Source organism: Diadema antillarum, unplaced genomic scaffold, assembly GCF_040938485.1.
Source record: "Diadema antillarum isolate AM-2024a unplaced genomic scaffold, OU_Dant_1.0 scf00000147, whole genome shotgun sequence".
In the NCBI taxonomy this organism is placed as follows: domain Eukaryota; kingdom Metazoa; phylum Echinodermata; class Echinoidea; order Diadematoida; family Diadematidae; genus Diadema; species Diadema antillarum.
Genome location: NW_027271036.1, coordinates 573,460 through 587,126, shown reverse-complemented (window position 1 = coordinate 587,126; position 13,667 = coordinate 573,460). Strand labels below are relative to the sequence as shown.

Below are 13,667 nucleotides of genomic sequence, written 5' to 3'. Positions count from 1 at the left end.
CATCAAAAACATTGCATCATGGAAACAAACCACAGAGCTGTGAAACTGCATGTTATACTATATCAGTCTGTGATTTATTTTTTCATCCAGTGTAAGAAAAGACATGCATGATTTTAAAGTGAAAATATGTTGCTTATTCCTTGTCTGACACTTTATTCATTCTCTAAAGTACATTTTGCCATTTTTAACCAAAATATTTTCTCTGTTTGGGCTATGTTGTCTTGTGTTTGTTTTATATATATATTTATTCTTTTTTTAAACTCTGTATAGTACATAGATTTCTTTTTGTTCACAGAGGTTTGCAGTCCCGACGCAATACTGTAAACGTGGAAATTTTCGCGGTACATTAATTTTCGCGGATTTCGCGCTACGTTCGGCTAGCGCGAATTCAAAAACGCGCGAATATATCTTCGCAATTTTCTATGCACATTTTGAACGGCCTGGTGCACTTCGTCGATACTGCTACGTAGTACAGACATGTTTACGCATATAGCAGTATCATCGCACGCACCGCACGCACCGAGCCCACGGCCGATTGGTGTGCTACATCCCCGCGACTACAGTACTAGTCCTACAGAACATGTATCGAGTAAAATACATGTACTACGTAGTTGAGCGCTTGTACTCGCACTCGCGCCACTCGCTACGTCGCTTATCGTACGCTGGCATCGCTGGATGAAGACAGCAACTGTGTATTAACCCGCTGCCGAGCGCGAATTTAAGAACCCGCGAATATGTTTTCGAGCCGCTCAGCGCGAAAAATTAATCGCGCGAAAATATTGACGTTTACAGTAGCTTATTAAAAGTTCACTGAACTTAAAGGGATAGTACAGTATTGGTGGAGATGAGAATTTGGCTTTTAACTTTTTGCGAGATACCAAGAAAACACTTATATAATATTGACTGGCCCTGAGGGAGGTACCAGAAAATATTGCCCAAACTGAAAGCATATTGCCCGAGTCGAAGACGAGGGCAATATGTTTTCAGTGCGGGCAATATTTATCTGGTACCTCCCGAAAGAAAGGCCAGCCAATATCATAATTATTACCTATCCCTTAGGTAAATTAAGAAAATATGTGAATACGGCTATACACTGATACAGATCAAGCCACATTTGACTACCTGTAGACCATCAACATGTTGAATAATTGCAAAATTGTTCATCAATGTATATCATTCAACTCCAACTTCAAAGATACATATGAAGTTGTAACAGGCAAACTTCAAACTTCTGAATGCTCTTACAGTACAGTTACACTTTATTTTTACTTCTCTGTTTGGAGTTGGAGAGTTGTAAAACTGATGGTCTCTGTGCAATTACTGAGCACAAATGGACTAGTCATTGCCTAGTGCTGCTGTAAGTGGTCGACCTTGTATGAGTTGATTTATCAGCGTTCTTCTGCGGTGAGTGTAACCATGGTGTAACCATGGAGCTACTTGTAGCTCCATGGTGTAACTGACACCGGAAAGTTTTCTTTTCGTGGTCGATCGGAATGTTTACGTTTAAAGCAGGGAGGTGGGGAGAGAGATTCCACTCTCTCTCTCTCTCTCTCTCTCTTCCAACCTCCCCAATCCGGAAGACTGCACTGTTTGCACACATTGTTTTGTGTACGGTGCGGTGTGTGTAACCGACACGCAGCGACGTGGTGAAAAAGCATATTGACTGCTGACCTCTAACCCTGCAAAATAACAACTCCTGACCTTTAACCCTGCAAAATAACAACTTGAATTGCCTTGCAAAATTCCCTTGTATAGGTAATAATAAATGATATAGTACAGAGCATACCATTTTAAGAGGAATTCAAAGTTTATTTGATGAAAATCAGGCTTGGAATGACTGAAACATCCAAAAACAAAGTAAAACAAAGCGATTGCAATAAAGTGTTGGTCCCACACTTTATTAGAATCGCTCTTTTTTGGATATCTCAGCCATTTCAAAACCAATTTTCATCTAATGAACGTTGAATTCCTCATAGAATTACATGCTCTTTCATGTTTCATAAGAGGTTTCTCATTATCTCACCCAAAAATGTTAGAAACCTGAAATTAGGTCTCAACCAAAACTATATGATCCCTTTAAACATGTAAAGAATCATATCATGTCATATCATGATGAGATGAAAAAAAAAAACATGTTTCTTAAACATGAAATTAGGCAAATTGCTATGGGACAGATTGAGCATCTAATGTAATTAGATGATTGATGGTTTGTTTGTTTGTTTGTTTGATTGATTGATTGATCGATTGATTGATTGATTGATTGATTGATAGATCGATTGAGTAGTTAATAGCGCATATATTGTAGTGAGTAAATTTGGTTTAGTTTTGTCTGTTTTGTAGTCTAATCTCCTGCATGAGCTTTGTAAATATCAAGGGCTATGAAAAGTGTGACACCCAACAAGTATGAATGTACCTGACAATCAGTTGGTATCATATCGCTAAGTACACAATCCTGTAGTAGTTTATATCTGCAGAAGTGTGGACTGCAATCAATGTTATTGCTTTTGACTATAAAGAAGGGAGAACGTTCCTGTCTGTGATGGTTTGATAATGTGAGCTATAAATAGAACCATGTACTCTTGGGGTGGTTTTTTTTTTTGGTTGCGACACTGATACGATAGTAATAATCACACATTGTCAAAACACAAAGTGTAAGAGGTTGATACATATAATCATATACAACATAACAGGCAGCTTTCCTCAAGGAGACATCATAAATCTTGCTACTTGCAACAGCAACAAAAAAAAAAAAGAGAAAAAAAGAATCAGGAAGTGAGCTTTGACATTATGATGCTGAGAGATAATTATGCTTCTGGTCTGTCCCTGTTTACTTTATAGTCAAATCTTCATCATCTGTCAAGTCTGCATGTGTTTGGATTTTCTCCTTGTAAGTAAATTGGTGTTTCGTTAATTACTCTCTGTGATCTTTGATCCCTGCACATGCTTTGACTGACAGATGCTGTATTTTCACTGACCTGCTATTCTCATCACAAGCCAGATGTCTCTTCAGATGTTTGTGAAATCATATCTGCAATGGACTTATTATCCCTTAGATGCTTTTAATCTTTTTCACACGACACTTCATGTTCATTTACTGGCTAGCTCTGTCATATATGTTTCTACTTTTTCCCCCACTGGGATATTATTTTACATCAAACATATATTCATCTGAACACATAATACATCGTAATATTTCAAATAAAATACTTTAAGAAACAGGCAATGAAATATTGTGACTCAGAGTATACATATCAAGAGAACAGGCATCTAAACAGACACCATTTTTTCTGAAACGCGTGCAATTTATGATTATTTCTTACAATAAATTTTTCCTTATCATAATATTCCCTTATACTATCTTTACATAAATCCAAACGAGGTATTATTTTTATTTTGTGTGAACTCTCACATTCTTTTTTTTTAAATAGCATTTTTGCCATGTTCATGAGATTAGCCTTGGATTAAATGCTACCAGTCTCAGTTTGATTGGCTTCATCATACCTAGATCAAAATTATCCCATCAACCCCCCCCCCAACAAACAAACAAATAGACCCCAATTGCTAAATTTCAAGATTTTATCTCCAATCATTGTTGTCACACATGGCCTTAGAACACATCAAATGAATTGATGTCCATTTTTCTTGAATTCAATCGAATGCTTAAATATAGACTGTTGATTTTCAGTAAATATTCCAACGTAGAAACAAAGAATAAAAGATGGATCACAACTCTCGAGCCTCAAATTGTTCTAAGGAGTGAAAATAGAGCTGGTTTGGTGTAACAAAGAGTCAATCTATGCTTGTTTTCATGGGAGGACTTTCTTCCACTTGATAGGTGTTGTTAATTAGTGGAATAACTTCCTCAGCACTGGACTTCCTGAGTCAAAGGCAGCTGGGGAAATGAGTCTTAAGAAGGTTTTCCTTGTTTTGGTCTGTGCCAGGTGACTTAAACTGTGAACCCATCATATTGTCTGCATAACTCTCTTACCTAAATATACTGCAGTATTTTACCCCTTCAACTCTAGCTTTTCAAGCACTGATATGTCAGTATGAACCCTTTACAGACTGCTACCTCAAAATGCCATTGTGCAGTAAACAAACAAATGTGACCCGCTACAACAAAAGGATCCTAAAGTCGCTGACGGGTGAGCCGAGAAAATCGAGTTTGAAGTCAGATCACCAAAATCTGTCAAAACGTTTGGATTTCTGTTTTTAACATAATTTTGTAGTCTAATGTGTCTTCTATCATCTGCCGAAATTTCGAAGCTAAATGATCAAAGGAAAGGCCTGAAAATAGCATTTTTCTGGGCCATGATTGGCTCGCCCGTCAGCGACTTTAGGATCCTTTTGTTGTAGCGGGTCACAAATGTAGTCACAGTGTTTATTAAATGCAATATTCTACACCATATTGAACTTGGCTTTGACAAAAAGAGCAAAATCAGATGAATGAAAATGTTTTGAGGTTTTATCAAAATTGGACACACACACAAAAAAAAAACTTTAAATGGAATCTCGAAATGTCCTGTGTTTGTGTGTGTGTGTGTGTGTTTGTTTGTTTATTTGTTTTTGTTTGTTTGTTTGTTTGGGTTTTTTTGCCAATCAGGAATACTAGTTGCAACTGCATGTATGCAGATGGATATAATTTATCACTCATATGTCTCTTTGACCTATGTGCAATCTTCACTAAATTTGCTTCGTACACCTCACAGCCTTGAAGTATGTCACAGACATCATTTGACATGAAAGCAATAGGAATAAGATAATGAAATCATTGTGGTCTTGTTATCACATAAAAATTTCAACTTTTGGGGAGAAAGAACTTGCAAGTGCTGAATGATCAACCAAAACATGACTTTTACAAAATTGTATGAACAAACTGCGGGGAAAATTGTGAGGTGATGACTGTGTTGCCCCTTCTATTTTGCATGTTTACCCAATATGAAGACACGGGTAGCATACATACAATTTCCATGGCTTTACTTCATGTCTGAATTTGACAAAAGTGCAGTCATTCTGTGCATCTTATTTTACTCTGTGTATTGGAATCAACTTGAACACAGTGTGACAATTACAACCTTCCCACATACTAGTCATTCCAGATGCCAAGGTCAGAAATCAATGGAGCGGCAGGTGGGTGTGAAATTTTGCAGTGTGTTGGTACTGCTTTAGGGAGGAGCATGACTGAACGAGGGAGGGAGGTATTCACTCTCCCATGACAGGCCAGGCCCACAACTACAGAGACTCCAACCCCAAGCACCTTCTGATCTGGAGATTCTCCCGCCCGAAACCCCTAGCAAACGGGAGACTCCAAGTTGATGTGTGAGAAGCGCGAAGTTCCTAGGATTCTAGATGTTCTCTGGTGCTATAAAGGCTTATTTTTTCAACATACGATAGAAATAAGTAAGAAATCCTTTCCACCGGGAGCCACAGAGCCAGGGCGGGAGAAATCAAATCTCAAACGGGAGAACGGGAGATTGTGCAAAAATGGGCTTTCGGCGGGAGATCTCCCGTCGAAAACGGGAGAGTTGGAGTCTCTGCAACTATAATTTATAGAGAGGTTCAGGGGGTTCTGCGGACCCCCCCCCCCCCCCCCCAGTTTGCTCCTTGGTATTGCGTGGTATATGTAAACCAACAGAACTGAACATAAAGTTGAATTAGAAAGGCCCACTTTTTCTTATTCTGAACGCCCCATCAAAATCCTAGTTATGGGCCTGCAGGGGCGTACTAGTATGATAATCATATCTGTAATATATAAATATGTTAAAGGACAAGTTCACCTTCATAAACATAAGGATTGAGAAAATGCAACAATATTAGTAGAACACATCAGTGAAAGTTTGAGGAAAATTGGACAATCGATGCAAAAGTTATGAATTTTTTAAATTTTTGTGTTGGAACCGCTGGATGAGGAGACTACTACAGCTTGTGAGTCATATGCGTACAACAGTATAAAGAAAATATAAAAGAAAATTCAACATATTTTCACTTTTTTCACATAATGAAAGAGCAATTGACTTGCCTCTTTCTAAAGGCAGGGAGAATAATATTACCCATAACATTTATCGGTAACGAGTCAGGGGAATGTGTACTTTTTTCAAAAGATGGAATTTTGTGAAATTCTCTTTATATTTTCCTTATAATTGTTGTACGCATGTGACATCTAAGTTATTCATACACTGCAGTAGTCTTCTCATCCAGCGGGTACTGCACAAAAACTTCAAAAATTCAAAACTTTTGAACGGATTGTCTGATTTTCCTCAAACTTTCAATGATGTGTTCTACTTATATTGCTACATTCTCTCAATCCTTATGTTTATGAAGGTGAACTTGTCCTTTAATATATACATGTTACCAAATATACTAATGCGATATTTTTATTTATTCTGAAAAAAACAGTAGGTTTGTCCCCAAAATGTGACTTTTTGGTCTTTGAATAGCTATTCATTGAGTTGTTGTTTGTTTGTTTGTTTAGCTAGGACGAGTCCCGAGTATACTCGGGCAAGCGTCTATGGGAAATGCGTGTTGTAGCAAAATCAAACCGTCCTCAACGGGTTAAGAGTTGTGAAAAAAAAGCTTGTCAGGCATGTGAACAAGAGAAAGGCCCCTGAGAGGCTAAAATTTGAAGGACTGCAAAATTTTGTCTCCAACAACAGTGAAAGTAGGAATGATTCTCAGCAGCTCAATGAACTCCAGAAAAACTAATACACTTCAATCAATAAAAATGTCTGATGGCGCACTTAAAGAAGAATCTTGACACCCAACTGCTCATCATGCGACATTTGCCGAAGAGAAGGCCTACATGTACATTTGTATGTACCACTGCATGCTATCAAGAGCACAAGTAACATCAAGCTGTTTGAATAGTGCATATTATCTGGTATTGTTAGATAACTGGCAAGCAATATTCATGTAAATCTGTGGGTCTTAACCATCTCCCAAGATCTGAAAATTGTACATTCCACCAAACACACACACACACACACACATACACACACACACACACACACACACACACATACACACACACACACACACACACACACACACACACAAAGGCTTTCAGTATTATGAATGAGTACAAAGCCTGATAGCTTTTGAAGTTGGAAAAGTACACTTCAAATACATGCCAAAGAGGAATAATACAATGTGGCTATTCGGCATGGTGCTAATCTTCCACAGGACTTTTGATTTAAAAGAAAAATGTTGGTGAAGTGCACTCTCACTAATAAAGTATCCCGTTTGGTTTATCAATGTTAGCTTTCATCCTGCCTCACTGTGTGCCAGAGGTGACTGAATTTTAAAATGATGCATGGAGACTTGAAGGAGACTATTTCAAATGTACACACAGTGTGTGAATAAGAGGAAACAATAATAGTGTCTGACCAGTTTTGATAAAATCAGACAACTACAAAAACGTAGCAGGAAGTTATGACTACATGATATCGGAAGCCAATAAAAAGCACTCAGTGGGTCAGAGTATTTGTGGTCATGGGACTGTGATGGGTCGTTAAATCAACTCGCCTATCTTGCTTTGTTTATTTGAATATCCGTCAGTTTATTTTTCATCAGAAGACAATGTCCTGTTAACACTGTTTTGTTTTGAAATATCACTCATTTTATTCATTCTCAAAAGACATCTACACTCATCTACACTCTGTTTTAGTGGTGAAATAGTTTATCTAGATTACTTTAAACAGACTCAATCGACTAATACTGCAAAAGTGGAAATTGTGTGATGTGGAAATTTCGACTAGAAACTAGCACTAAAATAAAAGCATGTGAATATTTTTGCGTGCCAAATGTTCCAGTAGTTAATGTCATGCACACACTCAATTCAAAAGCTTTCACCTCCCATCGTGAAGTTAATTGCACCGTATCGCTGGGCCTGTAAAACAAATATACCAGGCCATTGTTCAAGGCACCAGTTTAAACTGTGTGCCTTTGGTGACTTCAATAGTACTATTTTCTTTGGGGCTGTGCCCCTCAGAAAATAGTGCGATTAAAGTCATGTACTCCTGCACATTGTTTTAACCAGAACTGCGTGAATTCTCAGGCATGGTATATTTGTATAGTGTATTCATCCAGAAAAGATTTTTTCTTAATTTTTTTTAAATTTATACAAGTGTATTTGTACACATTTTTCAAGACAGCTGCAGAACACAATGATTTCATGATATAAATGTACCGAAGAAGATGTGTGTGTGTGTGTGTGTGTGTGTGTGTGTGTGTGTGTGTGTGTGTGTGTGTGTGTGTGTGTGTGTCTGTGTCTGTGTGTGTGTGTGTGTGTGTGTGTGTGTGTGTGTGTGTGTATGTGTGTCTACCACCTCAGAGCAATTCTGTGCAGGAAACGATGGCCATATTGCCCAGACAGCGTACATGGAGGTTGCAATCAATTTAGACTATCATTTGTTACGGGAGGTTAACTTGGCTTAACGAACCATCATAACCACCAAAAATACCCAGACTCTCAAACAAGGTGTTTGGTCGATCTCGGTCATCTTGTCGAACTCCTTTATTTACATATTCCTCCGCGGAACGATGAAGTGCCCAGAAATGATAATACAATGCACATGTATCCATAACACAAGGCATCTCATTCCATTGATCACTCTCTTCAGCCTTGAATTGGAAAGCGAAAGCCATGCCTAATCTTGTTTGAGATGTTCTTTATATGTTTGTTCCTTGTTTGCATGAGCGTTTAATAGAAATGCTACATGGAGGTTGCAATCAGTTTAAATAGTAAGGTGTCTCATTCCAGTGATTGCTCTCTTCAGACATAATTTGAAAAGCGAAAGCCGTGCCTAATCTTATTTGAGCTGTTCTTTATGTTTGGGTGAAGATCTGCAGTGTTTACTGTAATGCCATGGAGAGAAAGCTCTCGATCTGTATGCCTCCATCCATATTTGACTAATGTCCTTCGAAACATGATCACACATTCTTGATTAGGAGATATAATACTAGTAGTCTGCACAAACATCTGTGTGTTACTATATTCCATCCTAACTTTGCCATTAATAATCACTTGAGTTATAGGTCTATGTTACCCAAACTCCAAACAGATGGCAAAGGACAGTCATGCACATTTATTACTTTGATTTAAAAGTGGTAATTGTAATTACAGCACACAGAAACAAAAAAAGAAATGGTTGGGTTTCTTGCGTGTGAGTGTTTGTGTGTTTGTTGATATAGTTCTGAGAAATCTTAGTTTATTTGATGGCAGTTTTGATGTTTTTACGCAGATACTCCCAACCTTCACTTTTTTTTTCAATGAAGTAAAAATCATCGATGTTGATATATTATGTTTCTAATCACTACCATCATCTCCTTTTAGGAAGGGTGGAACTGTCTGCTCGATTAGTGACTAATTAGTTTTTTTCCATCATGAAATGGATAGTGCCAAAAGGTCACATGTATGCATTCCATTTTTTTTTTTGGTTCTCCTGTATGAAATGTACAGAAAGAATTTGACATTGATCACAAATCTATACAGATGTCATTTCTTTTAATAGTAACTTCAGTTCAGCATACAGGGATTGTATAGTTTTGGTTGAGGCCTAAGTTCAGGTTTCTAACATTTTTGGGTGAGATAGTAAGAAACCTCTCATGAAATATGAAGGAGCATGTAACTCGAAGTGAAATTCAGCGTTTATTTGATGAAAATTGGTTTTGAAATGGCTGAGATACCCAAACCAGAGCAATCCTAATAAAAGGTGGGACCCACCTTTTGTTCAGACTGCTTTGTTTTACTTTGTTTTCGGATGTCTCCGCCATTCCAAAACCAATTTTCATCAACTAAACTTTGAATTCCTCCTGGAATTGTATGCTCCGTACCATTTCACAAGTGATTTCTTGATTTCTCGCAAAAAGTTGAAGGCTCATTTTTTATCTTCACTACTGTACCATCCCTATAACATTGGGGGCCAATCACACAACAGTGATTCGATCTGTGTGCTATTTTTACCATGAAGAATTTTGATATTGATATTCGTGAAGGCCCTAATTGCGCTTGAATATTGTTGGCAGATGTAAAGACCCAATGCAGTCATCACCATCAGAAAATTCTTCTTCACACAATGTCAAAAGCATTTCGAGATGTACAAGGGAGAGAGTTTAAAGGCATAATTTACCATTGCAGATGAAACAAAATCCCAGCATTAGTGCTTCAAAATAGTTCTAAAATGTGAGATAGGGATAGAAACAAGCACTGTAAAAATTTGAATCCGTATAATCGATGATAAGTACTGTTGAATATACAAAATGTGAACAATAGATATAATAACATTGTTTCCAGACTAAACCGTCTACAGTTATGATTTAATGAGAAAAACAGTGATATCTACCTATTTTTAGATTTTATTGCAACATTTTCATATGATAGGATGTTTTGTGATACAACTGACCTCCACATATGCATTAAATGTGATAACTCAAAAATTTTTAAAATCACTGCTCCAAAATGCACTGTCTCTTTAACCCATTCCATACTGGATTCTAAAATGCCCATAGACGTAATATACATGCCACCAGGTTCCTGTACGGAACAGATTAAAGGGATAGTACAGTTTTGGTTGAGATGAGAAATAGGCTTTCGAATTTTTGCAAGATACCAAGAAAACACTTATGATATAGCACAGAGCATACCATTTTAAGAGGAATTCAAAGTTTATTTGATGAAAATCGGGTTTGGAATAACTGAAACATCCAAAAACAAAGTAAAACAAGGCGATCGTTACAAAGTGTGGGTCCCACACTTTATTAGAATCGTTCTTTTTTGGACATCTCAGCCATTTCAAAACCAATTTTTATCAAATAAATGTTGAATTCCTCATGAAATTGCATGCTCTTTCATATTTCATATGAGATTTCTCATTATCTCACCTAAAACTGTTAGAAACCTGAAATTAGGTCTCAACCAGAACTGTACGATCCCTTTAAATGATATAATGACCACTAGGACTTCATTTTTTTATTTACAGGAGCTCGTTGCAAATTGGCACCACAAACAGCTGAACACCTTTGACCCTGCGTGGCTGAGGGACTTCCAGGATTCCTCTCACCAGGTCCTGTCGACCATCAACCTATCCCAGAATTCCCTCTTCTCTGTCCCCGAGGGGCTGCTCTGGGGGATGCCCAACCTGCGGCGGCTCAACCTATCCCAGAATGCTCTGTGCAGACTTCCGGCGCCAAAGAGCCACCGAAACTTGCAGGAGTATCGGTAGGTAATTTTTAAGTGAGCAATGAATGAACGAAGGAAGGAAATAGGGAAGGAAGAAAGGAAGCATGGTTTTTAGATTAGTTGCTTGATTGATTGATCTATTGAATGGCTAAGTGATTTTATAACTGAATTGATGGAATAATGGGCTAATAACAGGTAATTGATAGAGAATATATAGCAAGGTTAATGTATTAGTAGGTACTGGTACATGAATGCTTTGATTTTTTTTTTAAATAGTAGCTGGGCAAATAACTCGCATTAGTATCAGCCCACATATCATTCATTTTTAAATCAAATATTTTGCAACGTATGTGCTATCTGCCAATTGATAATCATTCATACTTTCAAAGTTTCATCTTCGCTGGAGTGGTTTTTGTGAGACAAATTTTATACAGTTATGCCAGCCGCAAAATAACGAGGTTACAAAGACTACAATATGCAGCAGTGTGATTGATATAAGTTTGTAAATGCACAGACTATGTGATGATATACAGTCCATTACAGTCTCAGTTGAACTTTGGGGAAGCAGTCAATTGCTTGCATGTGCTGGATATCTCTTTGGAATAGAAAAAATATATATGTTATCATATATAACATGAGAAATAGCCAAACTGGAATTTTCAGATCCAATTACATGACACATTTATTGGGACTAGTTTAGGATTAGACAATATATTTCTTTCACCTTTTCTATTTATTTGTTTTGGTTTCATTTTTGTTCTCCTTCATTTGCATAGTTATGCTCTTATCTCATTTGTTGTAGCACTTTTTAATGAATAGGCTTTGCATTTTATTGCACTAAGGTTAGGTAGATATAAATGGTAATACTAGTGAACACTTCTGTGGCACAGCAATCCATGAAAGAGATGTCTACAGTGGTTTTAGAAAAGACAGGGAAAAAAGAAAGAAAGAAGAGAAGAGTATGTGATAGGATTTTTTTCCCTATGGCATATCAAACAAATATGTTTGTAGACAAGTTTTAAATGATTCCACTGAGGGTATACTGGCAAACAGTGACAGGGCTATTATTCCAAATGTTTGGTCCAATGTGGGAAAACGAACGAGTTCTCCATGAATGCTTAACTTTAGGTACATAGCATATGAAATACAAAAGAACTGTCTGGATGATTGAAGCTTGCGTGGAGTGTTATAACAATACTAAGAATTCTGAGATAGTCTTCGTGCAATTGAGTGACATACATGATGAACAAAAAGAGCAAATTTGAAGATAATTCATTTTTTTTCAATGGGAAGTCTGTGGAGAGGATGTAACACTGGTGTGATGTGAACAGTATTCCTTGTGTTGGTCAGTAATCTTGCAGCAGAGTTTAGAAAACATTACATGTAGTTACAAGTATGTTCAGATGGTTATCCTTAATTGTGGATAAGCTACCTTTGAGGATAAGCTGCGTCTTGTGAATGCGCATAGAAAACCCCCAAAACCAAAAATATGCGCATGTCACTGCATGACTCAGTCGGCATTACTAAAGTATGCAATTGTGACGTCATTGAGCATGATTACAGTAATTAAGCCTCAGTCACGCACATATCTCCGAGTGGTCATTAGTCTGTGGTCACTGGTAAAACCATTAGGCAACATGAAAGACTGGTTACGTGGTTGCTCTCTGCCAGTTATTTGTTTGATTAGGATCCATTATAACCATTTTATAAGTGTGTCTAGATCAGCATCCATTCTGTTGTTTCCCATCCCATTCAGCCTGGCTTCCCTCAGTCTTTACCAAAACCAACTAGACTCTGTGCCAGTGGAGGTTTTCATGTTGCCAGCGCTGGAATTTCTCTCCCTTGCCCGCAACTGTATCACCGACCTTATCCAGCACACCAAAGGAACAGGTGGAGGTGAGTCTAATTCTGCATTTACTTGGACAGCACTTTTAGCAGGGGCAGCATTGTGTGGCTCCCAGATCTATCAACAGTTCCCCCCCCCCCCCCAAAAAAAAAAAAAAAAATAAATAAATAAATAAATAAATAGATAAAAAAAAAATAAATAATAAAAATAAAAATAAATGAATAGATAATAAATAAACAAGATGCATCGTTTTGCTCTAAATGATATGTTAACCCCCCTGACAGAATGTTACCTGGGCAAATTCAGAACAATATGTGGTATTGGAAAGTGGTATGTCTCACGCAATGTTTTGTAGATTCCCTAAGAGAGACTATTTTCCCATAAAATTTGTTATTTTTGTCATCATTTGAGAGAGTATAAGACTTGGCTTCTCTTGATTTCAATAAATTGATTTTGATGAATGTTTTATGCCACCAAGACGACAACACCAGGATATGGCGGTGTATCTCCCTGGGTAACCTGGATCTCTCACAGAACTCACTCTCCAGCCTGCCAACGGAGATTGACGCCTGCACCGCACTGCTCACCCTCAACTTGTCTGACAACAAGTTTGAGGAGGTGCCCCACCCATGGGCGTGTCCACTG

The 13,667-nt window shown here is 37.6% G+C and overlaps 1 protein-coding gene across 1 annotated transcript in view; it reads left to right on the top strand.

Annotated features, from left to right (window-relative positions):
- The window catches only part of LOC139721679 (leucine-rich repeat serine/threonine-protein kinase 1-like), an 83,926-nt gene that overhangs the window by 47,264 nt on the left and 22,995 nt on the right, over positions 1-13,667 (top strand). Inside the window, exons 6-8 of the mRNA XM_071633009.1 lie at positions 10,977-11,215; positions 12,933-13,072; positions 13,501-13,667. Coding sequence (XP_071489110.1) covers positions 10,977-11,215; positions 12,933-13,072; positions 13,501-13,667 — 546 coding nt within the window. The remainder of the gene's footprint in view (positions 1-10,976; positions 11,216-12,932; positions 13,073-13,500) is intronic.